A 23,873-nucleotide genomic window follows, 5' to 3' on the forward strand; every position below is an offset into this window, starting at 1 on the left:
CTGATTCGGATTGGCTGCAGTGTGTGCTAAGTATTTAAATATAAGCGTTTGATTGGTAGAGCTTGTCAGGGGCGGCACCAAGCACAAGGAAGCGCTGACAGGATGACTGAAAGGCAATTGATTTTGGGCTTACTGCAAATTAAATGATTCACAGAAAAAAGTTAAGTTAAATTAAAGAATATTAAAAAGAATAGCACAAAGGGGGCAAGATACAGTGCCTGAGGCAACAAAAATATTCACGTTCATCACTATATATTGTATAATGCCAATTAAGAGGGAAATGGAATTAAGTGAAAACCAGCGACTTCATGTAATGTGAGGATGTGTAAAAAAGAAACTGAAACAGATATGTTTTGGATAACGACAAGCTCTAATGTTACGTAACTTGTTAAATGTTTAAACACTACTATGTTCCTTTAAATAGACTTAAAGTCTCCGAAATCCAGTTTAATTGGTCTAAGCAGCTTTAATAGGTCAGCACAGACTGTAACTCTATCTGCCTTGTCAAGCTCCCTTGTGCAATATTACACAACTGTGGTGACTAATGAGGAAAACAATTACCAGCAGTAAGGCCAAGCTGAGTGTAGTGAGGTTTTTGATTGGGTAGGTTCAGGTTCAGGTGTACGGGCTCATAACATTTGTCCCAGTTGTAAAGGAACTCAGGATTTCTGAAGCTTCTGCTTAAGTAAAACTTGAATCTCCATAACCACAGAGACATGACAGCAGAGGAAAATCACGTCACCTGAAGACAAAATACCTTTCCTTTCACTTTATTCATGTTGTAACTCTCAAACAGTAAAGGTTACATCACACACAGGGACACTGAGATAGTGTGTCTGTCATAAATATGACAACATCAAAATGCTTTTGCAACAGTAAGAGTATGGAAGATGGAGGATCAGCAGAAGGCCAATTCTTTGGAAATGTCTAGGTGGTATGGTACTGTTCTCCCCATGCCTGCAGCATCATATGCACAGTAACAACAATAACTTAATTTACACTATGTACAGGAAATACAGAATTAGTAAAGTGAAAACACAAAATGAAAACATTCAGGTTTGTCCTTATCACACACACACACAAAAAGAGTCCAAATCAGTGACAGATCTGCTATGGGAGAGCACACAGCATGAAGGTTACACAATTCTATCTTTGATGCTTTGAACAGTAGCTCTGGAGCTGATAAAGAGTCAGTATCTCACTAAAGGACACTTCAGCAGAGTGGATATGTGCCCTGTGTCAGGCACCGTCTCCACACTTCTACACCAATCTGCTGTACCAACACTACACTCTTCAATTATTTCAGCTGCTGCGCAAATGGTCTTGATGGTGCTTTTGACTCCGACTGAAAACAATCACCATAAGGGTGGCTGATAGCAATGATTGTGGGGAACAATAAAAAGTGACACATGCATGTTTTTGTAAGTTAAGACAGAGCAGCATGTGTAGGAGTCAGAGAACCTGTGGATGAGTTGATATAAGGAACATATGCTCAAACATACCTTATAGACACGCTACAAACATTAAAAAAAAAAGTTTCTGACAAAATACAAAAGGCCACAAAGCAAATACACATCCTGTATATTTCGAGAAATCTTCAGTGAGAAGAACCTTTCCTCCATTCTCTGCTGATAGTGCTACTATATTGGCTTCAAAATCTCAGCGTAAACCATCTTCAGCCTTCCCCATACATCAGCAACAGATCCTAAAATATGCACGTCGGCACCATCTTAACTTAAAAAGGCAGAAGAAAATACACCTCAGGGAAAAGAAAGTATTACGGGGCCTGGCAGGGGGTTACACCAGTGGAACCCTTGGTTTCAGGGGAGCTTTCAGTTTCATAGATTAAAGTGGGATCCGACTACATCCAAGTCAACAGGAATCAAATCAAATCTTTCACATCTTCTTACATAGCAATGCCATTGGTTCTGCACAGGGCAAATCCCACTGGTCATGAATGCACCAAACATCACTTCACACATGCATGCATGCACACAAACATCTCTCTGAAAGCAATCAAAGTTGACCCTTCCCACTGGCCCACACTTTAGGGGAGTAAAGGTATCCCGTTGGGACGTATGGCGAAGGTCAATATCAACAATACATAAATATTTCAGATAAAATACACATTTTCAACTAGCACTCCAAATCAACATGACACTTTTCAAAATCAAACACAAGCTTCACACACTAACTAATCTGAAGTAAAACACAACGTAATCGACGCAAGTTTCAGTGTAAAGCGTTTTTTTCTTTTCCTTTTTCTTTTTCCGGAAATCTTCCTAAGGTTTCATAGCTTATACCATCTCTGTGTCAACATTCTCACACCAAAAGTTACCTTTTAACAGCAACTATAGCACAACTAAAACTGCAATAAAAGTATGCAAGTAGAAATCTCTAAATCAGCAAATCTGTCTAGGTATCTACAAAAACTGAACATGTTTCGCATCCTCGTTCTCTACAGTACTTCAACAGTGCAAAAATGCTCAGACGTTAGCCCCGGGATCAGTCTAAATCTGACTTGTCTAACACTTGGCTAATATTTACGCACTTTCTCTCCTGTCAGCCCGACATTCAAATTCAATTATACTTGCCAAACTCCGACATGATTGATTGATAACACACAAACGGACAGAACATGGAATTGTGTGAAGAAATCACCAGCAACAGCAGCATCTAAGCTTATGTACACCTGAAGAATACATCCCAGGTTATTGCAGCATCTTTAACGTGATTGTGATCAAGGATGCTATCAGACCAGTTTCACTCCCTCTTCAATTAAAAGCTATATGCTGCGTGTAGCAGTGGGGTAGTGAGTGTTTTCTGGACCCTTTGTCTGAGTGCTGCTTTAATACCCGCCAACATTTGAAAAATAGAATCACTACTACATCATTGTTTCAATGATGGGATGTGGTCTTTGACATTACACAAGCATAGAATCAGTAAAGTGTCCAAAGCAGCAAAGGTACCAACAGTGAATCTAAAGTAAAACCTAACAAAAAGTAAGTTTGGCAACGATTGTGTAATAGTGCTTGGATCTGCTACCAGCCAACAAATGCAACATTGCTATTTGTACTTACCTTCAGCAAGCAAGTAAAAATGAGATTAAACTGGAAAAAATAAACCCAGGAAAGCAAACAAGGGTTATAAGACAAACATACATTTGATGAGAATGATACTTGGCCATTCCCGGTCTTCATCAGGCTCATCCTCACTGTATGTAGGTGTACAGCAGATACTGTACTTTCCCTCCAGCGACTGATCTTGGTAAAATATAGCACTTGGTCTATAAAGTTGCCTATTGCAAAATTGTAGCGTGAATATCTGCAGCCCCCCTCCAAAAAATCTGTTTGTGTTTAGATAAGTACTGTATGTGGGTACGTGACTACTTGGCAATAATTGCTCCTGCATGTGTTACGCTTAGTGAAGGGAAGCTTCTTCTTGGCAAAAAAATACAATTTTCGATGCCAGGAGCGAAGTCCTCTGCAATAGATGAGAGTGCAGACATTCTTTCACAGCACAAGTGCTTCATGTCCAACACAAGTTTGGTGTCGGGGAAGTCACTGCCACTGTCCAAACCTTGAGATGAACGGCAAGCCATTTAGAGAGCGCAAACCCTCGCAGGTTCAGCGAAAGCTGCAGCCTTGTGGTTTTCTTGTGAAAGTGAAAGCATTTCTATGTGAAAACCATGAGATGCGGGTACAGATGTAGTTCCTTGGTAATGTGCGGGGTGCAAATGACTGACATCATATCCACACTCTGAGAAGCAGCGGAGGACTCTCAAACACAGAGTCCTGACTGCAAAGCTGTGAGGCGGCGTTCAATGCACTCCTTACCTGCAGACACAAGGCAAAGGAAAAAAAGACAGTGGGTGGGCCAGCAAGTCATGACCATGTTGTGTTAGCTTAACCAGATGCAATGGTTTCCAATCCAAAGACTGACGTTTTCTCTGCATGCATTAGCTCTGCTGACCTGCCCTGCCGGAAATATTAAATTCTAACATCACGGTACAGACAGATCATTCACCAACCAAGGTGCTTCTTTCTGTCAGATGAGCTGACAGGCATGCTTACATTTGCCAACGCTGACGATGTCGTCCTGTTCAGTGAGCAGCAGAGACAAGCCCTCCATCAGCAGCAGAGCTTTATGGTAGCGCAGGGCCGATGCTTCCCCCTGGTGGAACATCTCATCCAGCGCAGCAGCCTGAACCTGAGATGACATCCGGATGCTCAAGTTAATCTATTGGTCTTGATTAAAGTATCAGTGTGAAAGTAACCAAAAAGGAATCAAATGTAAAAAGTCAGTAAAATAGTGACATTACATATTGCATGTTATTTAAGAGGGTTACTAGTAATTTGGAAACTATTACATTTAAAAAGCTACCTTACCAACACTGCCGCTGGCCAAACAGCAATACTTTGGGAGCCAGTGCTTGTAGTGAAAGTTTATAAAGAGAAATGAAGACAGGCAGGAGGGATACTTTCCCCGTACTAGCACTTGATAACAAATGCTCAGGCTAATAATTGTCCACAGACACAGCATCTGAGTGATTATGCTGTGGCCTGCTGGTCAGTAACGCTCATCTCCTTCTCTGTTCCCCCGCTGTCTAACTGTTCCTCTGGCTTACCATCTGCACAGTGTGGCTGAACAGCAGCCGCTCAGCTGTGATGGAGGTTATTTGGTCCATTAGACGGTGCTTCCTGGAAAAGAAGCGCTCCAGACGGGTGCTGAGTGAGCGACAGGACGCCACACTGGACTTGTACAGCTCATTCAGCCTCTTCACGACTGTCGACAGAGCGTTTGAAAGAATATGTGTTAATATGCATGTTTTTAGTTTAGCTCCAATATACATATCAGACACCTTAACAACAGCCCCCATCTTACAAAATGAAATGGCTCATACCTTGTTTGACCGTCGCAGATGGGTAGAGTTTGCCCTCTTTAACTCGCTCCATGGCTGTGTGTAAGGCAGTGGACAAGAGCTCTGCAGTCTTAAGGTAGAGAACCAGCTGTTCTGCATGACTGAGAAGAGAATTACACAAACACAAACACACACAGTACTTAAAACTCAATTACAAACTGACAAATGACATATGAAATAGAAACAAAACAATGCTGGCATTCAATTATGAAAGTGAGTGAAATATCTGTATGATAGATGTACACAACAGAGATGAGTTTTTCCCATTAGATGCCACACTCCACATTATCAAACTCATCTGCAGTTAAGAAAGGAAGGCCCTACATCTCATCCTCATTTTTCTCTACTACCCACTTTATTTCTTATTGTATTTATGTCAGCCTGTCTTCGCTTGCTCTTTTGCAAAAAGGCATTCAAGCTTTTGTTAGACCAAGCAGCAGAAACGTTGACATATTTCAGTCAATATTCCTGAGTAGGCTCTCTAAATCTGCTAACTGCAACAATAAAGTCGGACTTGGCAGATCTTTTTTTGCTAATGCAACCAATTAAAAAAAAAAAAAGCAGCATTACTGCCATCAACAAAGCCTCACAACCCATAGCTGATGTGGCCTTACCTCCACTCTCGGCTCAGTGAGCTTATCTGATCTGCTACCAGGCTCTGCTGCTGAAGGACGGCGGGATGAGAAGTGTCGCCCAGCTCCCCCATCACCGCGGCCCCACGCGCTCCAGCCACCTCCATCAGACAGCGGGCGAAATCCAACGTGAAGCGCAGGCTTTGCACAGTGTCTGTATGCTCCTGCTGCACTCCGACAGAGACACAAGCAGGTTTAGTGATAGAACTTTAAACGGAGGACATCAGAGGGTGATTATGCATTCAGTCCACATTAACAGGACACAGGTCACTCAGCGCATTTCATCATTCCGCTCTCAGACTCCACCTCAGGCTATTTTGCCATGATGACTCGAGCAGTAGACGCTTTTTCTATTTTTCTCACACTCCACACACTCTGGAGGGATTCTATATTTCAAGATTTTGTGACAATGAACCCCTGACTGATGTATACAACAAAAGGAGTCATTGCTGCATACATAAAGAGAACACACTACTTTTCCACTTCTCCCTACTTTCCATAGCTGTGCATAAAATCTGCGCCTGACCTCCATCAGCGTCTCCTCAGGCAGCTCGGGAGCCTCGAAGGTTACAGGACCTCCCATGTTGGCTGTGATAGGATCAGTGAAACTGTAGCGAGGACTAGAAGGAGCCTCTACGCCATCCAGATAGGTGCCTGTCTGTGGGTAGCGGCTTGTGAAGGAGCCTGCTGGGCTGACTGAAGTGAACGAGCCTGCAGGAGTCAGAAAAAGAGATGACAAAAATATTACATATTTCATTTATTTAGTATGGCATGCATATCTTCTTCATCAAGAACTCTCATTGGTGTACAATAAATAACAAAATCTACCAACTATGCTACTACCTGAGTATTTCCTCTGTCTGGAGGTATGAGGTGGGGTGCTGCCACTGGGAGGAGAGCCCACAGTGAAAACCACCTGTGCTGGGCTGTTGGAACCAGGTGCAAGGCCTCCCCCACCAGCAGGGGGCACTAGAGGGCAGAAAGGAGCAATGATTAACGGTAGGGGAGGGTGGTGGGCAACGATGCAGATAAGAGGTATACATCATTAACCATTGCTATTTTCCAATAAACACCAGAAACTGTAAAATCGCAAATGACAGAGCTGCCAGATCTATTGCCACAGTGCTGAATCAGCAGTGGAGAGGTTGGTGTTGTTATTAGTATAATATAGTGACAGGGATTTTCAAAAAGATAACACGTAGACACGCTCCTGAAATGGGCAGCCAATGGCAGGCTTATACCCATAGTCTACATGTGGTGAATCAGACTACACACTGGAATGAACCACACAGATTGACTGAAATCCCAAACTACAAAGAAGTTTGCCAATCCACAAACGTGCCTACCTGTTATGTCTATGGCTTTGTCAGAGGTGAGGTTCTCTGTGCTGCCTCGGTCACCCACAAGTCCACCTGGTCCAAACGCAGCCATCAGCAGCATGTCAGACAGACGACCGGCACTCTGAGACCTGCAACCGAGAGACAGGAAACAGACACAGAGAGGAGGATGTGCAAGGACAGAAAGTGATATGAATTAGGCAAACATCAGTGTTTAACATATATTTTTACTAGCTGCCTTCATTCATTTGCTAACTTTTGAGCAGTGTTTCTATCCCTCCTCCATTAGGTTCGCAATCCCTGTCTTGACCTTTTTTTCTACTTACACGATGGTGCAAAGGTGCAAGAAATCATTAAATAAAAACTGAAACCTACCAATGCAACTGCCCAACTCAAAAATAGTTTGTTTTAAACCTCAACCATCGCACAAGCACTCCTGTCTATGCTGAACCTGTTGGAAAACAATCCCTCCTGGATATACAGCATCAGCGTGGCAAACCGAACACAAAGGCAAACAGCAAAAACAACGGTCTGACCTTTCAAAGCCCTTGTTCTCATCACTCAGTCTGTGGATGCAGTGGGTGGGTTGGGTGGCCTGTGTAGGTGCTTGTTGTCCTGGGTCTCTGGGCTCTGCTGGGGCAGTCCTGCTGCACGGAGAGCCGATGACCAAACCCTGCTGTGTCAGGAAGGTCACAAGGTTCGGAGAGCTGGGAGGCTTGGGGAATTCGAATGGGGGGATGGTCTGAGGAGAGAGGTAGCACAGGTCTGTTTGAAGTGCTTGGATTTTTTTTTTCTTGTTCTGTGTATCTCAGGAGAACACACACCAGCACGCACGCACACACAACTGACTCACCCTGGAAGGAGAGCCCAGGATGGTGGGGAGGGGGCTACGCTGCATCAGCTCACTGAGTCTGGGGGAGGAGTGTAGCGGGCGGACAGTCATCAGGCCTGTCGAGGGGGCCACCACCGGGTCTGAGTGCTGCTTCCTGATCTTTTGCCTGCCAGCGCCACTGGCACACTCTAACAAACAGGGGGCACTGTGGAGCCGTGTGCCCAGTCCCGTCTGTGGGTGTTGATGGGATGTCTGCCGCTGTTCAGCGTGCTGAGGAGCTGCGGGAGGGCAGAATATTTCTGCTTTTTTTGACAGCAGGTGGCATGGCGAAATGAACCGTCAGACAGGACCCTAACACATCTACCAACAGACAGCAAAGAGTCTTGCCTACTGCCTAACTCCCCCGCTGCCCTGCTGGCATGCATGTCCAGACAGCTAAGGGACAGTGCCAGCAGGAGACACAGAGCAGCAGAGAGCAACTGCTGGTGAGAAGGAGAGTGTTTGTGCATATCATTTTTATCAGCCATTAACTTTCAAAACTGCTGAACAGGATGACTGAGAGAGACACTGGCAAATGCTAACCACAATCTTACTTCTCTGTTTGTCTTCAGTTGAATTTTCAGGCACCACCGCAAACTGTCTCTCTAGGGCTGCACCTAATAATTAGTTTATAATTAATTCCTTGTTTTGTAGACAAACCAATTTACCATTTACTCTTCAACCCCAATTCAAAAAAGTTGTGGACTGGATACTTTTAGCTCACCAGGCCTCTAAAAATCCTTCAAATGAAATATCTGAAATAGAAAAATCCATCTTTGGCTGAACTCATGTTGGCCATTTCAACACTACACATTTCATGCAATAAAGCCAACAACCGGTTAGCTCCAGGTCACTGATCTTACTCCATCATCTGGATTTTCATTCAAGGTGTGGATCTAACACAGAGAAAGCTGTGATCTGCATCTGTGAAAACGGCTCATGAAGAAAAGACCAGCGTCTGAGTTACCTTGAGGGGAGAGCTGGAAGGGTCTGGCGCCCCCCAGGGAAAGCCTGCGATTGGTGGTGACGGCTCCCTGGCCATAGGGTGGTGAAGGTGCTGTCCGAGCAAAGCCCAGCGAGCTTCCACTGCTGCAGCGGCGCACTGGTGTCGACAGCCTGATAATACAAAGTCAGTGTGGTAAAGTTAAGAAGTATATATACAAATTCATATTTGCAACAGCTGGGACTCGTGTTCTGTGTCTTTGTGGATACAGACCGTGGTGAGCCATCCTGTTTGGCAGAATGGAGGTTCTGCTCCATGCGCTGGTAGTTCTGGAGCTGAGTGGGGACCGGGATAGGCAATGACTGACCATGGTTTCCATAGTTACCGCCATAGTTACCTCCCGGGAACTCACTGGGCCTGCCACCAACAGGGAGAAGAACACAAAGTGCCGAGGGAAAGTGTGGAGTCAGTGTGTGGAGACAGAGAGCTTTGACACTTTCAACAGGAATTTTCAGTGACTGACAATCCTGCCAAACGTGTGCAGTGTTTGTAATGTAAAAACAACCATTACATTAACATGAGCAGGGGTTAATTAAAGACTATGTTTAATTACAGAAATATCAAAGAGCTGAATCCTGCTGTCTTGTGTGTTTTCTTTTTTATAAAACTCTGTATGTTGTTTTGCTTTGTACTGCAATAATCAAGTACAATCTACTCGACTGACTTCTTTAGTTTCACTGCTTCTTCTACAATGAACCATTTTAATGCCTCACAGCGTCGTGGCCTCAGAGCTATGTACACAGCAGCCTGTTTCACCACAACCAAACATTCAGCTTTGTGCTGTTACCTGACAGGACTTGGAGACCCACTGTAGGAAGGTGAGTGCGGCGGTGTTTTTGCTTGGCTACACAGACCAGCAGAAGCCAGAAGAGAGCTGACAACAGAGGAGACGGGACACAGGAGACACATCGTCAGGATTTAGCTGTTTTTGATGGATGACAGCCTATGTTCTCACTTGTACTGTCAGTTCCATTACAGATCGTCACTTTACTCTACTTAATCAAGTGCATTGCACTGCATTAGTGTAATACTGGTGATGGCAATCTGTTAATAAACAATGGCTGCTTCTTAAATTGAGCTTGCAAGCACGCTAACTGTTACTTTCATCTCAGTTTTCACCATATTTGGACTATCTGAGTGACTGCTTTGATGACAATAGTTGGCTTTTATTTTTACTGTTTGTACTTTATTGTCCCACTGGGGGAAATTCAGCTTGCAGTGAAGCACAGATAAACAATGACAGTACACACATAACAGTGCAATAATAAAATCTGTCAAAAGATGGATTTTGTAAAGAGCGAGTGAGATAAACTGCTTTCCTTTTGTCCTTTCCTCCGAGTTAAGCATGCATATTGCACTGGGAACCCTGTGCCTCTGTCCTGTTCATGTGTTTACTGTATAATAAAAATGTGTTCATGCAATATTAATCCCTATTGTTTTTCACATGCAGCCTGGTCTTGTAAAGAACATGACAAATAAGTATTGCTGTAGATCAAATGCTTTTTAATCGAGGTATTCAGCTCGAACAACCGGGGTCAGGATGAAATTGTAGGTCAAATATAATATTCTCAAATGGAATCTTCCAATTCAGAATGAAATGCTCTAATCTAGAACGACATTTTCTATTATGCTCTGGGATTGTGCAATAGAATGTTCTGGAATGAAACGTTCTACTTCAGCATGCGATGTTCTAAACTACAATAACCATTTTCAGTTATGTTCTAGAATAGAGCTAAAACAAACACACTCTGAAAACTAACTGCAAGTAAACTAAAATAAAACCTAAAAGTCAAAACTAAAGATAAAAAAAAAAACTACTTGAAAATTCCAAACTATTAGAACCTTGCATCTTACCCACTGTTCATCAGGCTGTCTGGCAGCACTTTACTCTCACATGTCAGCTCACCCGCTGGAAAAACAGGCAAATCAGAAGAACAGCGAAATCAGACAAGAGTGAAAAGGGCATTTCCCCGAGTATTCTACATTCTATTACATGAATAATAAACGTGAAGAACAGAGACTGAAAAGAACAACAGAGAGTACATGTCTGGATAGACTCATAAATGCCACGTAAAAGCTAATCTATGAAAAAATAACGACGACTTCAGATGCTTCAGCAGTAATTCCACAGCTGGTGCCAAGGCTATGACTTCGCACAGCTGCATTTGACATTAAGGCAGAGATCCCATGAAAGAAAAAAAAAAAAAAAAAAAAGCTTTCTTACTGGTGAAGTGAGCGGGCACCATGACAAAGTCATCTGTGTCACAGGAGGAGGAGTTCTTGCTGCTGCCGCCCACTCCAGAGGAGTCCTTGAGGAGAAAACCAGCGGCCTCCTGGGTAGGGGAGGCCAGAGCTTTGGCACGCAAATGCTGAACCTCAGCAAGAGACTGCTGCAGAGACGGGGAGATGGAGAGCAGATGACAAACAAAGAAAGGAAGCACAAAAGAAATGATAAAAGAGCAAACAACGAGGGAGGGCCAAATAAGCGCTGACATGGGTTTAAGAACCACAGCCTCATTACTCAGATTCAGAGAGAGAAACCGAGAGGAATAACACAGGAATAATAACCACAAACCGGTGGTGAGGCGAGGTGGGAGGTGGAGGAGCTGCTACACGAGCTGGCTGATGCAGAGCTTGGGAAGCAGGTCATGGACACAGTGGGAGTTGCTGTAAGAAATAGGAAAACATTCATTAGACAAGTCAAGGATGCGGCGTGATGAGAAGAACTGAACGTAAACAGAAACTTTGTTCGTTAACAAGCGAGCAGCACAGGGCACCCATCATGTCTGAACTAAGAAATACTAGTTTTTCTGCTACTTGTTTTTCCGAAAACTCAGTCACATTATTTCAATCTTGCATTTATGTAATGACAGGATGTGTTAGGTGACATTTTGATACATTAAAAAATTAAAAATTAGTCTTACTTACTTTTTTTCACGGATGAGCTAGCCTCCAGGAAAGGATGACAAAAAAACTCATCTAGAGACACAAGAGGAAATACAATTAGGAGGGGGTGAAGCAAACATTTCCGAGATTACGAATCTCTGCAGCAGCAAATATGATGACCTACACGGTTTTCTCTGTGGGTCTTGTCCCTTTACAGAAACACTGTGTTCACAGGAATATTTGCTACATCTGTGCCTACATTAGTATTCATTATTTGCTGTAAGGGTCTGCATCAACACCATATAGCCAACTGTTTGATTCATTTTACCAAAGTCCATGCGGTCCTTGTGGTTGCGCTGCAGCAGACCAAGCAGCAGGTGTCTCAAATGGCTTGAAGTCTCTCTGGGGATGCTGCAAACAAAAATACCACAGTCGGTGTGTGATGCTGTGCAGAGAAATAACCTCATTGAGGCTAAAATAATACAGCAGAAATGTGTTACTACAGATACAGCGAGTTAGACACACATGGTTCGCTCGGTCTGTTTTCGCTGGAACCCAAAAAATCTGTATTCCGACAGAAAATGGAATTAATGGTAACCTTTTCAAAACATACGGTGTCTTTCAGAGTAAGTGTGTTTGTAAACATTCCTGAAAACAGGACCTTTGGTTAGGCTTTCATTACATGGCTTTGAGACACTGAAATATGAAAAATACACAGACGCCGTGCTGTAAAAGACTCGGTTATTCGGGGGCTTGGTCGGGGCTTGTCATCTCTAACAGTGCTGTAAACTGACTGCTGTAAAAACAACCCAGCTGGCATGGCTGTAATTGGCAGAATCTCTGTAGAAGACAGCACCCTTGCTGCACAAAGGTATTTTCAAAGACGTCTATGGGGCACAGCCTCACGTCTTATTGATGGTTTTATTCTGAAGATGCATCACAGTTAAATTTCTCAGCCAAATCTATGAAACAAATGCAGAAAAAACTTCACTCTGTAGCTCCTTACTTGGGGCTGAGAGTCTTGTTCTTCTCATAGAACAGCCGGAGGTCCTGAGGACTGCTCGCCTAAAGGTGACAAAACATCAGAGAGATAGTTGAAAACATGTAAATGTCTGAGTAAGTGTAGGTGCATGCAGAGTCACGGCACAGCATGCTGTTGTTGAACCCTGAGCCAGGCACCGGTAATGACCCTGTGATGACATGAAGCCACGTTTTAAAAAATGCCTGTCAGTGAAGTGAAGAGTGAACCCACTCGACTACTTTAAAAAATGCTGCAGGACCAGTTGAGATAAGGCAGTTTTAAGAAGTTATGTGTCTCATCTTTCACAGCATCATTCCAGTCAGCCGAGGCAAATTGCTGAGTTCAAGATCATCTTCCACATGATTGGAGAGGAGACACCGCCTGTCTGAACACTTTCAAAAAACAGACTGAGCTACGGTTTCTGAACAGGGATGAAAACATGTTTACGTTCAGCAACGCTTTATGGCTCTGCTTTTCATTCATGTGTTTTCTATCACTTTGTTTCGATTTCACTGTCTTGAACAAAATAGCAAGCACACTTATTCATACATTACTCACATATTCTTAACCTGCTGAAACAGAAATCTGGTAAAAACCATTACAGATGAGCAGCCAGTCTCCAAAATAATGTCCCAGATACAGCCATTATAAAACAGTCAACATTCAAGAAGCGGTCTTTCATAGAAATAAAGGTGACATATACATAGCTTTCACATGTATCTTTAGCCTGAAGCCTCTCTAGTGTGTGCAGTGTAGAGTCAAGATGACAGTAACTATGTGTCATGCAGATCATATTGCAAAAAAAGCATGCAGGCTAGCATGCTGTGGCCCTGATCGATCAGCATACAACCTCTCAATGGGCTGTGTTTACCTGAAAAGGGGCCTTCCCGGTCAGGCACTGAAACACTATGGTTCCTATGCTCCACAGGTCGGCCTTGGCATCATAGTTTTGGGACATAATGACCTCAGGAGCCTAGTGAGGAGAAAAACAGGGAGATCCCGACACTCTGATAGAACTCTCTGATTAATTAAAAGATCTGGCAGCGAGCTGACAATGAAGAAACGTTCTCTGCTCATAACAGACAGTTAACCTCTGCTTTCAGTGAAAACCTGTCATCAAATCTGAATTAGCTTGAGTTTAACAACCAGCTAAAACATCTGAGCGTGCTGCCAATTATGCTCCCTCACATCTATGCAGTAAAATCCTGTAAAAAGTGCTTACCATGTACATAGGGGACCCACAGAGTGTTGCCGCCATCATGTTGTTCTGAAGGTACCTGGCAAAGCCAAAGTCCGCTGCAGGGGGAGTAAGTGATGATGAACAATGAAGATGATAAGAATAATAAGACATTCTGCTACGGTAGAGCACATAGATATTAAAAATAATCAAAACAATTGCTGCTATCAAAAGCAAGCAATTTCCATTAATGGGAATTACAAGCACAGCCAGGAAGAGTATTGATCAGTCATATTATTTGGCTGTACTCATTACTCATTTTATTGAATTTTAAAACCATAAACTCAACAACTGTTACCTGATTACCATTGAACACAAGCAAAGAGCCTATTTAACAAGTCGACAAAGTCATTTTTAACTTCTCCCTGTGCCACCACGGGCGTGCTTTAGATTCAGGCCTTGCGTCTATGTAGGTATAATGAGCGTGTTTGTGTTTTCCCGGAGTCATGAGGCCAATAACATTCTGCAGTGACTGGGACTGACACAGGCCCTCACACTTCACTCCCACAGGGCAATCAATTCTCTCCAGAGCAACAAGAATTAATAGGCTTAAGGATTAGCAGAGCTTCCAAACAGCAGAACAACACACACACACACACTCTGTGCTTGGTCATGACACTCATTATGGTGAATACTTGTTACACCAACATCACCCTTTGGGTCAAACTCCCTGAGACACATATGTCATGTATTTGCGAGGTGGTCGTTCTTAGTATTCTTCTTCTTTTTTTTTTTTTTATTCGAGGAAGACAACCAACACTGCCGAGGGACAATGTGAAATTCTCTATGAAATCATATCAATTTCCTCTAACGAGTTTAGTCTTACAATTCTAGTCTAATGAACTACCTCGAGGAAATCATTATCAGGTTCCGCTGCAGTAAAAGTGTCTGTAAAGAGCTTGATTGCTGGCTTAGGGATTTCCATGTGCGGCTTCATGAGATTCAATTTGTTTTTTTTTGCTCCTGTAGAGGGTCCCGGTACTTTTCAATTAAATCCAAATGTACGCCCACAAGCTGTGGATTCATATGGGAAATGTCAAAGTGCTTTTGCTCTTTTCAGGTGTGCGTGTTTGCAGTCTTTCACAGCGTCAAACCTACCGATCTTGATGCAGGTGTTGTTGGAGTGCGACTTGCGTCCTGGTGGGTAGGAGAGAAGAATGTTCTGGGGTTTGAGGTCCCTGTGGATTATGCCTTTGGCCTGCAGGACCCTCATGGCCCCTGCAATCTGCTGCAGGAAAACCCGAATAGTGTCCTCGCTCAGAGTGCCTTTGGCTGCAGAGCGACAATAAATAAAAGGTTAATTAGCAACAGGTTAACTGTGTCGTGCTAAGGTGTGCAGTGCATGGCAGAAGGTGGGGGTGTAGCAGACTGACTGACCCTCTCTCATAGATTCTATGCAGATCATTACAGTTTTCCTGACACATCTTGGAGTCAGATCACATTACACAAAACTGAGCATCTCATTTTACCTCTAAAATGACCTGCCAGCTGTATTTTTTTTTTCTGTTGTCTCACATCACCCCACTGCCACCTCCTGCTCCCTGTCCCTTCCCTCCCTCCAATCACCTCCCTGGTCTCATGGTGGTACAGTACAGTTTTATGTGAGAGTCCCTCCCTCGCCTCGAGTTTCTCTCTGGCTCCACCTCCCTTCCAACAGTTTTTTTTTTTATGCTGACTCAGGCTCGACTTGGGCCAGGAAAAAAGTTTTGTTCATTAACCGCGGCGGGCAGTGGATCCGAACCAACTTGTGAAACTTTTTCACAGGCAGAGGCTATTACTGGAACAGTTTGTCTGTTTAGACGTTGGGTACCTGACAGACAAACTTAGCAGTTATGGCTATAATTTGCCTGCAAGGACCAGCAGCTAATGTCTTGTTTCCCACCCTGCCCACACTGACAGAGAGCTGGCCATTGAGAGCTCTGTACTTCATGAGTTTAGACATACCTGGGCAGACTTTATTCTGAAGGTATAGGATTTTACTAAAAAACAGCGCATAGACACTCAAAAGTAAACTCTCTTAATCATCACTTATGACCCACTAGAGGTGTGCGGCAGTTTATTTATCTGCCCTCTGCCTGCACTGTTGACTCAAAAGCTTATTTGGTATACCGTGTGTCTCACATATGATGAGTAAAGGCAAAAGAAGACAGCAGGGAAGTTTCTCTGTGAATTTATTACGCTGTGTGTCAAAGTCTATTTTAAGCCTTAGGCCCTCCAAACCTCATGAAGCACCAAATCTGTGTCTGTCTTCAGAGGCCCAGATAAAAGGTTACTATCTGCGGTCATACAGGAAGCCTACAAAAACACAGCTGTGACCTGAACTGATGCCTTGGGGCGTATTTTACTGTTAAGTTGTTCCCTTTCATTTGGACTCTTCTCAGCAGATCCAACAGAAAAAATCCTCTTCCTCTTCTACTTTTTGATGTCTCAAATAGCAACTTTATTGGTTATTTGTAGCAATTTCAATCTAGAATTTAAGATTATTCCACTGTGTAATTTGATTGGAAATTGGTCCTGTTGCACTTACAGTGTAGGTAGTCAGCCAGGTCGCCCCCATTACAGTACTGGGATTAGAAAGAGAGATGGGAAGGGAGAGGGACAGAGTAAAAGAAAGAGAGAGGGGGGATGAAAAAGATTAACATTAGGAAACACAGGTATCGTGGAGGACTCATGTGTAGCGAATCAGTGTCTGACATCACCTCGTCTCCGAGAGGACTAGAAAGCAAACGAGATCAGAGATCAGCGATTCACTGAAGAGTGACGTGTTTCCCGACATACACCCTCACTCTCACCCCCAACATCAATGCGAATGAGGCTCTGAAAGGCTGCCTCACAAGTCATTTCCTTTTCTATGACGCAGAGATAAGTACGAAATAATGAAGGCAGTAATAAATGGAACCTGTCAGAGTAATGCACCTGCTGTGGCTTTCAAGCGATGTTACATCTGTGTTCTACAATTAACCAGCAACTATCATTTTCATGTTTTATGGTTTTGGCACTTTGAAACTCTCCTTTGGAAAATTCTAAACAAGCTGAAAGTTGTGTAATCAGTGTCCTGGATATTAAATAAACTTGTGAATGTTTTAGCATTTACATTGCAGCATTTAGTGTTGTGTCTGACTGAGCTTTGCTGCTTTGCTTGTCAAAAGTATTGACACTACAATACTTTTCCATACCACATGTTTAAAACAATATGATCTCTGTTAATCATACATAAATAAATATTTTTGATCCTATTCTGTGTGTTTCAGACGTTTTTTCTTTTTGCCCTGGTGTTCTTAATCAATAAAAATGCAATGACACACGCATTTGAAAATACCGAAAAGGCCAATTATGCTTCCAGAAGATGACACCTAACAGACAATTCCTGCCGTACCTGCGCCTCTTCATCAGATAAAAAGTATCAAGCCACAGTGAAAAGCTAGAAGCGTTTGGATGCTGACCGCCGTCCATTTGCCCCCCTTTGATGCCTGAGGACACAGCTAATTATAGCCCAGGCTCTGTCAGAGCTGCCTGCAAAAGCTGAGACAAAACAGTGCTGAACAAACAAAGCCAAACATCACAGCGAGCTTACCTCCATTACCAGGTACACTGAGCTGGCAGTTTCCTAAAGAGAGAAGAGATAAGAGTGGAGGTAAACAAACAGTGACACACACAGGAACGAACAGGTGGTACATCGATCACATTCAAGCAAACTAAGCCGGTGATTCGGATTGGAAAAGAATATACGGCAGCCAGAAGGGTTGCAGCAATTACGGATTAACTGCTGAGACAAAGACCTGTTTTATGAAAGAATTCTAGAAAAAGAGAGAAAAGGAACACAAGTGAGATGCGTGTCAACAAATATCAAAGCTTTGCACAGCAGTAGTCGACATAAAAATGTGAAGTTTGTAAAACTGGATCTGTGCCAGACTCCTGTACCGCTGGGAAAAATACGTCCTGTTCTTTGCTGTAAATCTTGCATACATTTCAATAACAGAAAATGAAAAAGTGAAAGCATGACTGGCATCAGGGAGAAATGATGAAAACCATCTACTCCGCTACATTAATACTGAGCCAAAAACAATCAAGGAGAAGGATGGCTGGCTCAGCTGTCAGCGGCACGATCAAAACAATCGCTCAGACAAGAGCAAATGAGACGGAGTCAACTGTCGAGAACTTTTAACTCCTAAGCTCCCACAACAACACCAACAAACAATAAGTAGCTGATAATTTACTCAGAACTTGAATAAGTTTTCATAGTGCACATTTGGGGGTGCTCCAGCAGCTCTTCCACTGTCTCTTATCTGCTTTCCTCTGCTGTCCTTTCTCTCAGACAACCTGTCTGGAGCACAAGTTTCGAAAAAGAAAACACAGTGCAGCCTGCTTGAAAAAGCCCTCTTATCTCATGGCAACAGATGACTGCAGTCTTTCACTCTGACCTCGTCTCAGTATCTTGTTGAATCCACCAGTCAGAGGCCAGACTGTTTTTTACATTTCAGCTGAGTCAGGCCTTTTGAAAGTGGCTGTCTTTGGCTTTATTGGAGGTGGACAGCGAGTGAGCAACCAGCCAACAAACCATCTGGTTTCCACAGGCTGTCCCTCTGCTGCATTTATCGAACGGTATTGCAGCACCACACTCAATTGCAAACACTACAAAGACAATGTATTTAATGTTTGACCTCAACTCCTTGGTCTATAAATTGGTAAATGTGTTCGACTTACGGTGTTGTAAGACAGAGAAAAGCAGCAAACCCTCACATTTGAGAAGCTGGATTTCTGGTATTTTTGCTTGAAAAATGACACAAACGATGAATTGATTATCATCACTCATCAACTTATTGCTCTTACTCAAAGCCTGTTAGGTAACAGGAAGTTGTTGCATTGCTAAAATCTTTCACACAAGAGTTCGCCTCCAGGACTCTCAAACCAACTTCGGTGACACAATCAGATAAAATGTGAAAATTAAAGCAAACGCAGCTCCTGGTGTCCAGTGTTTGGTTTGGTTTCAGTTTCCTCCTGACCTAATTTGATAGCTGGCTGGTAGGATCCCCTGCACAGAACATGTACACTGCCTGCTGCTGTGCAACAACAAACCTGTAATCTTAGAGCCCAGCTCAGACTATCTTAGATGCCCAGAGAGAGGTGTCAGTGTGAGTCAGAATAAAGATAAGAAGGTGGAAAGTGTTTGAGTTCTGCAGGGGCAGACGCATTATAACAGGCTGCAAACACTCTTCTATAAAAGTAAAGTAAATCCCCATTTGTCATCCATACAATACGCCGACTGTGCTGGAGTGTTAGAGCAGCTAGCGGTGCTCAGCATATGAATGTGTGCATCACTGGTCATTTTTGGAACCTCCTTTGCATGATGACTAAGCCCTCTGACCAGAAAAAAGATAAGCGCAGAGGATGAAAGGTCAGCTTAAATCAACAAAACTAATCTCAGGGTCTGCTAATGAAGCTTGCAGTATCTGCTCTCATTCACATTTAATACGCCGTTTTCAACTATGAGATTTCATATGGGATAAAAAATGTAATTAGCTCGGCAATACATCAAAACTGACAGCACAGTGAGACCAGAAACACTTACTGTCAATCTATAAGACACAGCAAAGCAGCAGGATGTAAGTCAACATTCCTGTGACACATACATTTTAAAATGTGGTTTCTCCAGCAGCTGAGCATCCAACAATGAGCTCAATCTATGCATTGTGCGTTAGTCATGGACCAAAAAGACAAAAGAAACACCTGGTGAGTTAAGACACGCATTTGTATTGGGGGCAGGGGGTCGTGCTGTTTAAACTCTCGGGCACGTGCTGCCACAGACTGGTTACTAGGCTACAGGTGAGAACATCGCTGTGACAGTTGATTCTTATTCATCACCTTACAATGCAAAGAGAGCTAAGAGGATAAAACTGGTATTTGTACCTAGCAGTTGTGTGGGAACACGACCACCTGATTTACATCCTTGGCACCAGGCTTGTGAGCAGAAATACTTGTGGCAAGCAGAAAGACACCACACTTTGCAGAACACCTCAATCAAGGAGATCATACACTAACACACTATTTCGAGTGGTCCCTGAATGCAACATGCATGTAGCGGTTGTCGTCACATCAATGCATCGTGGCGACTGTCAAGAAAACAAAAGTAAATGTTGTGCTTTCCAAGAGAAACAGACAAATGATTATTTTCTGTTGGAGTAAAAGGTAAACCGGTGTGCCTGAGTTAGTTTGTGTGGACACACTCCCAGTGATGAGTCCAACCTCGAGAGTCATTACAGCTCTAAACAAGCTAAACTGGATGAGCTGCAGGGACAAATGCTCTTTGATAAACGGAGAGAAGAAGAAGGAGAGTTTGTGAAGGAGCGCCTTGTTGCTGGTGTGGAGCTGCTGGCACCAGATGAAGTAAAATTGTTCCAAAGTGTCTCTTTGTCTGGAATAATTCATAGAGATGAAGGAAACCCTGATGTGGAAAATCAGTGATAGCAAAGGTCAGTGTGATTTGGCCTTCATGGCAGACATCACCAAGTACCTCTCAGAGCTGAACCTCAAGCTCCAGCCAGCTTCTCAGCTTCTGAGCTCTCTACTTTCAAATGTGAAATCATTTGAAGCTGAATTAAAGCTGCAGCGAGTGCAGCTGGAAACACTGCGTTTTACTGCTCTGCGAGAACAAAAGCCTGCTATGACCTCTGAACATGCTACTGGGTGTGAAAACTCCTTCTGGCGTTTGGTGGGATCTTTAAGGACACGAGGAGGGGAACCAGCTGATGTGCCTGACAACCAACAACATGAAATCATTGAGCTGCAAAGCAACGGTCTACTACTGAGAGCAGCTCTTTTTAAAACTCTTGCAAAGACTCAGTTCCACTCAAGCCTGACTGACCCAAACCTGGAAAGCCAGCTGTGAGCATCATCATCATCATCATGAGATGCCTCACTAAAGAGAAACGATGAAGCAACCTGAGACAGAGAAAACTCTCCAGAGGAAACAGAATTACACTTTTAGCTTCTGAAGTAAGTTTTTTGAGGCAGCTCTGATGGAGCGAAGGATTTATCAGAAGGACGGCTGCTCTACTCCAAACATTTTTCCTGTATGAACCCGTGTGTGTGACCTTCTGAATGTACAGAAGAAGACAAATCATTAATTAACATTAGATCGATCCCCTTGGGATGTCTGCAGATTGAAATAATCAATGAAGTTATGCTGCTGTACCTCATGTGCAAATGCATCTCTCATTAATGATGTATTATTTCACCCACGTGCAACCCATCTGCTATTAATAAAAACTGTAATTTTTACGACCCAGCCGACCCGATCCGTAGATAATCCGCAGACATAACTGCGATCCGCGCATCACTACTGTAGACGGTGAACACGGACAACGACGGCCAAGCTCAACAAGACACAAAGGCAGAAATATTTAGTAAAACTTTGAGGATTTGCTGTACATGGAAGAGCAGCGGAAAACGTGTCTGAACAAGACGAAAAGGAAACAGTTTCCAGAACAAACAGATGTAGCAAAGCCTCATTTAACAAGCACGCAAAGCAACACTGTTCAAGCTGCATTAGAAAGAAGTGGGTCATGTGGAAGAGACAACAACCCATCTGCTCTACACTGAGAGGACAGACTGATGAGAAAACTGGGACAATAAGAGGTGTGATAATAATGTATGTTAACACAAGCCTCGACACTGTTTCAGTCTCCCTGACATGGTCTAAATGCTATGTCTGAGGGTGTTATTACATACCTGAAAGTCCAGTAATGCAACAATGTTCTCATTCTTCAGTTCCTGCAGAAGTGATGGAGAAATACACTAGTGGGATAGTACATACTTTATGTTTTACATGCTTAAATTTAAGGAGATGTCCGCCTTGACTTGCACAGTTCGCTTAGGGCCCTCTGGAGTCTGCAGGAAACTTAAGAACATCTACTTTCACTTTTCAAATTTGATAGGAGAAGCAGAAACTCTTCTTTTTCCCCAGGTTTCATTCTTAGTCTCAAACAAGCAAACATTCATTCATTCACATTACTATGTATGTGTCCCTCATAGTGTTTAAGTACATACACTAACCTAATAAGTGCATATCAGTGAATTCTTGGAAAAGAGTACTATCTTGGAGCTTGTGACTTACCTTGAGTATTTTGATCTCTTTCCCCAACAGTGTCTGGGATTTGGCCAGGTTCTTCTTGTTTATGCACTTCACTGCAACCTCCCAGTCATGTTTCTAGTTGGAAAAGATTGCATGGGGAATCATCACTTGGCTGGATAAAACAAATGCAATGCAGTATGTGTAGTATGTGTTATGCTGCACCTTTGTATGGTATGTGTTTGTCTGTCTACACTACAGTGCACAAGTCAGTGCCTGCAGCAACTTTCTGACATTTGCATTTGTCAAAATCACAGATTCTAGCACATTATTATACTGAGATATTTAAGATGCCACACTGAAGATAATCTACATGTTCCCCTCCTTCATACTCTTGGTTAGAGGGGTTTCTTAATGGAATTTGGGACTGATTGCTTATCATCTGCTGAGACTAATCAGCCGGGAGGTCTGGTTAGTAGAGAGCCAGTGACTCCTTACTGATATACTATATTTCCTGTATTGCACTGTTATTTCCTTGTCAGTGCATCTTCTGATCAGGCAGCTTATTGGAATGCATTGTGTTGTACATGCAAAGTGATGTGTGCTATTAGATGCCATTATCCCCTATTGAGGAAGCAATTTATGTGTGTGCCAATTTAATAATGAAGCAGCAAAGATGCTACAGGCCTACATTCCCCCCTACGTGTTTTATTTGTATCAGCAGATGTGATACATTATATTACCAGTGTGTGATCAAATTACAGTAAAGCGGTTTTAATTTATCCTCTTTCACTGCAGGTATAGGACATGTTTCACCACGTTCATTAATGGCCTCAGTGTGCAGCTTTCTAATGCACACAATTATCTCTGCTGCTCTACACATAAATTGGCTACGTCTACGGATCATCATCTGCATTACAAGCCTGCCGAAAAACAAACCCCCTCGCAAAGTAGCTGCCCGTGCGTCATAAGGGGTCGCAAGTTCTTAAAAAGTGTCTCGGCATTGTGTCCATTAACTGCCTGTTATTTTAAGGAACATCCTGTCGGCGCTCCCAGGCCTCTTAAGGCCGTACAATGAAAACAAACACACCAGATGGCCAATAAAAGGAGATTCTCGCCTAACAATACAAGCAAATCATTCAAGCGACTTGTCGTTTCGTCAGTGTTAGCAAGAGCATATATTTACCAAAAAGCAATATTAATGGTGGATGAGGATAATGCTCACCTCTCGATGTCTGCCTTTGAACACGACAGCAAATGCGCCATGTCCTATCAAGTCCTTCCGACTGAACTCAAATTTCCCCACCGTCTCCATATTGTGCCAAAGTCCGATTTTTCACTACTTAGACGCGGACAAATGACCAGGAGGCCTCAGGACACCCTTGTCGAAAGCAAGTGCTTCTTTCTCCTCTGTCAAGTAGGGGCAGCAGCAAGGATGTTCTCCCCCACTTCCACTTGCCATGAGCTGCCTTCCTGACAACAAACTGTCCTCTTCTCTCATGTTCGCACGCACACGTCTCGGAGTTGAACTCCTAACAAAGCTGTATGGTGATTTCCATCGCTGACAACGCGGCCGACGCGAAGTTAGCTAACTTATCACACGGGTATTCGGAGAAGTCTTGGTGTTGTCACGGCGATCTTTGACGTGCCACCTTAAATAACAGCTCGCTGCGTTTTGTTTATATACAGGAGAGCCTTGCTTCTGTCGTCTGAAGCGTCCACGCGGCGATAAAAGCGCCGGCTGTGAGCTTAAAAAGAAGTTTCCAGAGTCTAACGACCAGCACAGACGGCGAATAACTCCCGTTATGTGTTGCGGACGACTCGCCGAAAGTCATAGCATCGATGGTCCCAACAAAGCAGACGGCGTCCTGCCTCCGCTGCAGTGCGCATGCGCAGC

The 23,873-nt window shown here is 43.4% G+C and overlaps 1 protein-coding gene across 3 annotated transcripts; it reads right to left on the minus strand.

The window, feature by feature from the left end:
• Window positions 1-754: 754 nt before the first annotated feature.
• ulk1b (unc-51 like autophagy activating kinase 1) lies at window positions 755-23,873 on the minus strand. Of its 3 annotated transcripts, none has more exons than XM_076757871.1 (27): window positions 23,202-23,873; window positions 22,022-22,114; window positions 21,637-21,678; window positions 17,483-17,515; window positions 16,436-16,472; window positions 15,007-15,180; window positions 13,894-13,967; window positions 13,543-13,644; window positions 12,657-12,715; window positions 11,979-12,061; window positions 11,693-11,743; window positions 11,340-11,431; window positions 10,989-11,154; window positions 10,619-10,673; window positions 9,552-9,638; window positions 8,978-9,121; window positions 8,729-8,877; window positions 7,744-8,000; window positions 7,427-7,632; window positions 6,900-7,021; window positions 6,397-6,522; window positions 6,080-6,264; window positions 5,536-5,720; window positions 4,904-5,022; window positions 4,628-4,785; window positions 4,074-4,209; window positions 755-3,836 (listed from the first exon to the last, which is right to left on the minus strand). In XM_076757871.1, exons 1-27 carry the CDS (start codon window positions 23,289-23,291, stop codon window positions 3,781-3,783), a joined length of 3,081 nt encoding a protein of 1,026 aa, XP_076613986.1. In that variant the 5' UTR covers window positions 23,292-23,873; the 3' UTR covers window positions 755-3,780. The 3 variants fall into 3 exon arrangements, with proteins under 3 accessions (XP_076613986.1, XP_076613984.1, XP_076613983.1); XM_076757869.1 differs by having other exon boundaries at window positions 7,744-8,021; window positions 10,989-11,151; window positions 23,202-23,425; XM_076757868.1 differs by having other exon boundaries at window positions 7,744-8,021; window positions 23,202-23,425.

Source organism: Chaetodon auriga, chromosome 19, assembly GCF_051107435.1.
Source record: "Chaetodon auriga isolate fChaAug3 chromosome 19, fChaAug3.hap1, whole genome shotgun sequence".
Taxonomy (NCBI): domain Eukaryota; kingdom Metazoa; phylum Chordata; class Actinopteri; order Chaetodontiformes; family Chaetodontidae; genus Chaetodon; species Chaetodon auriga.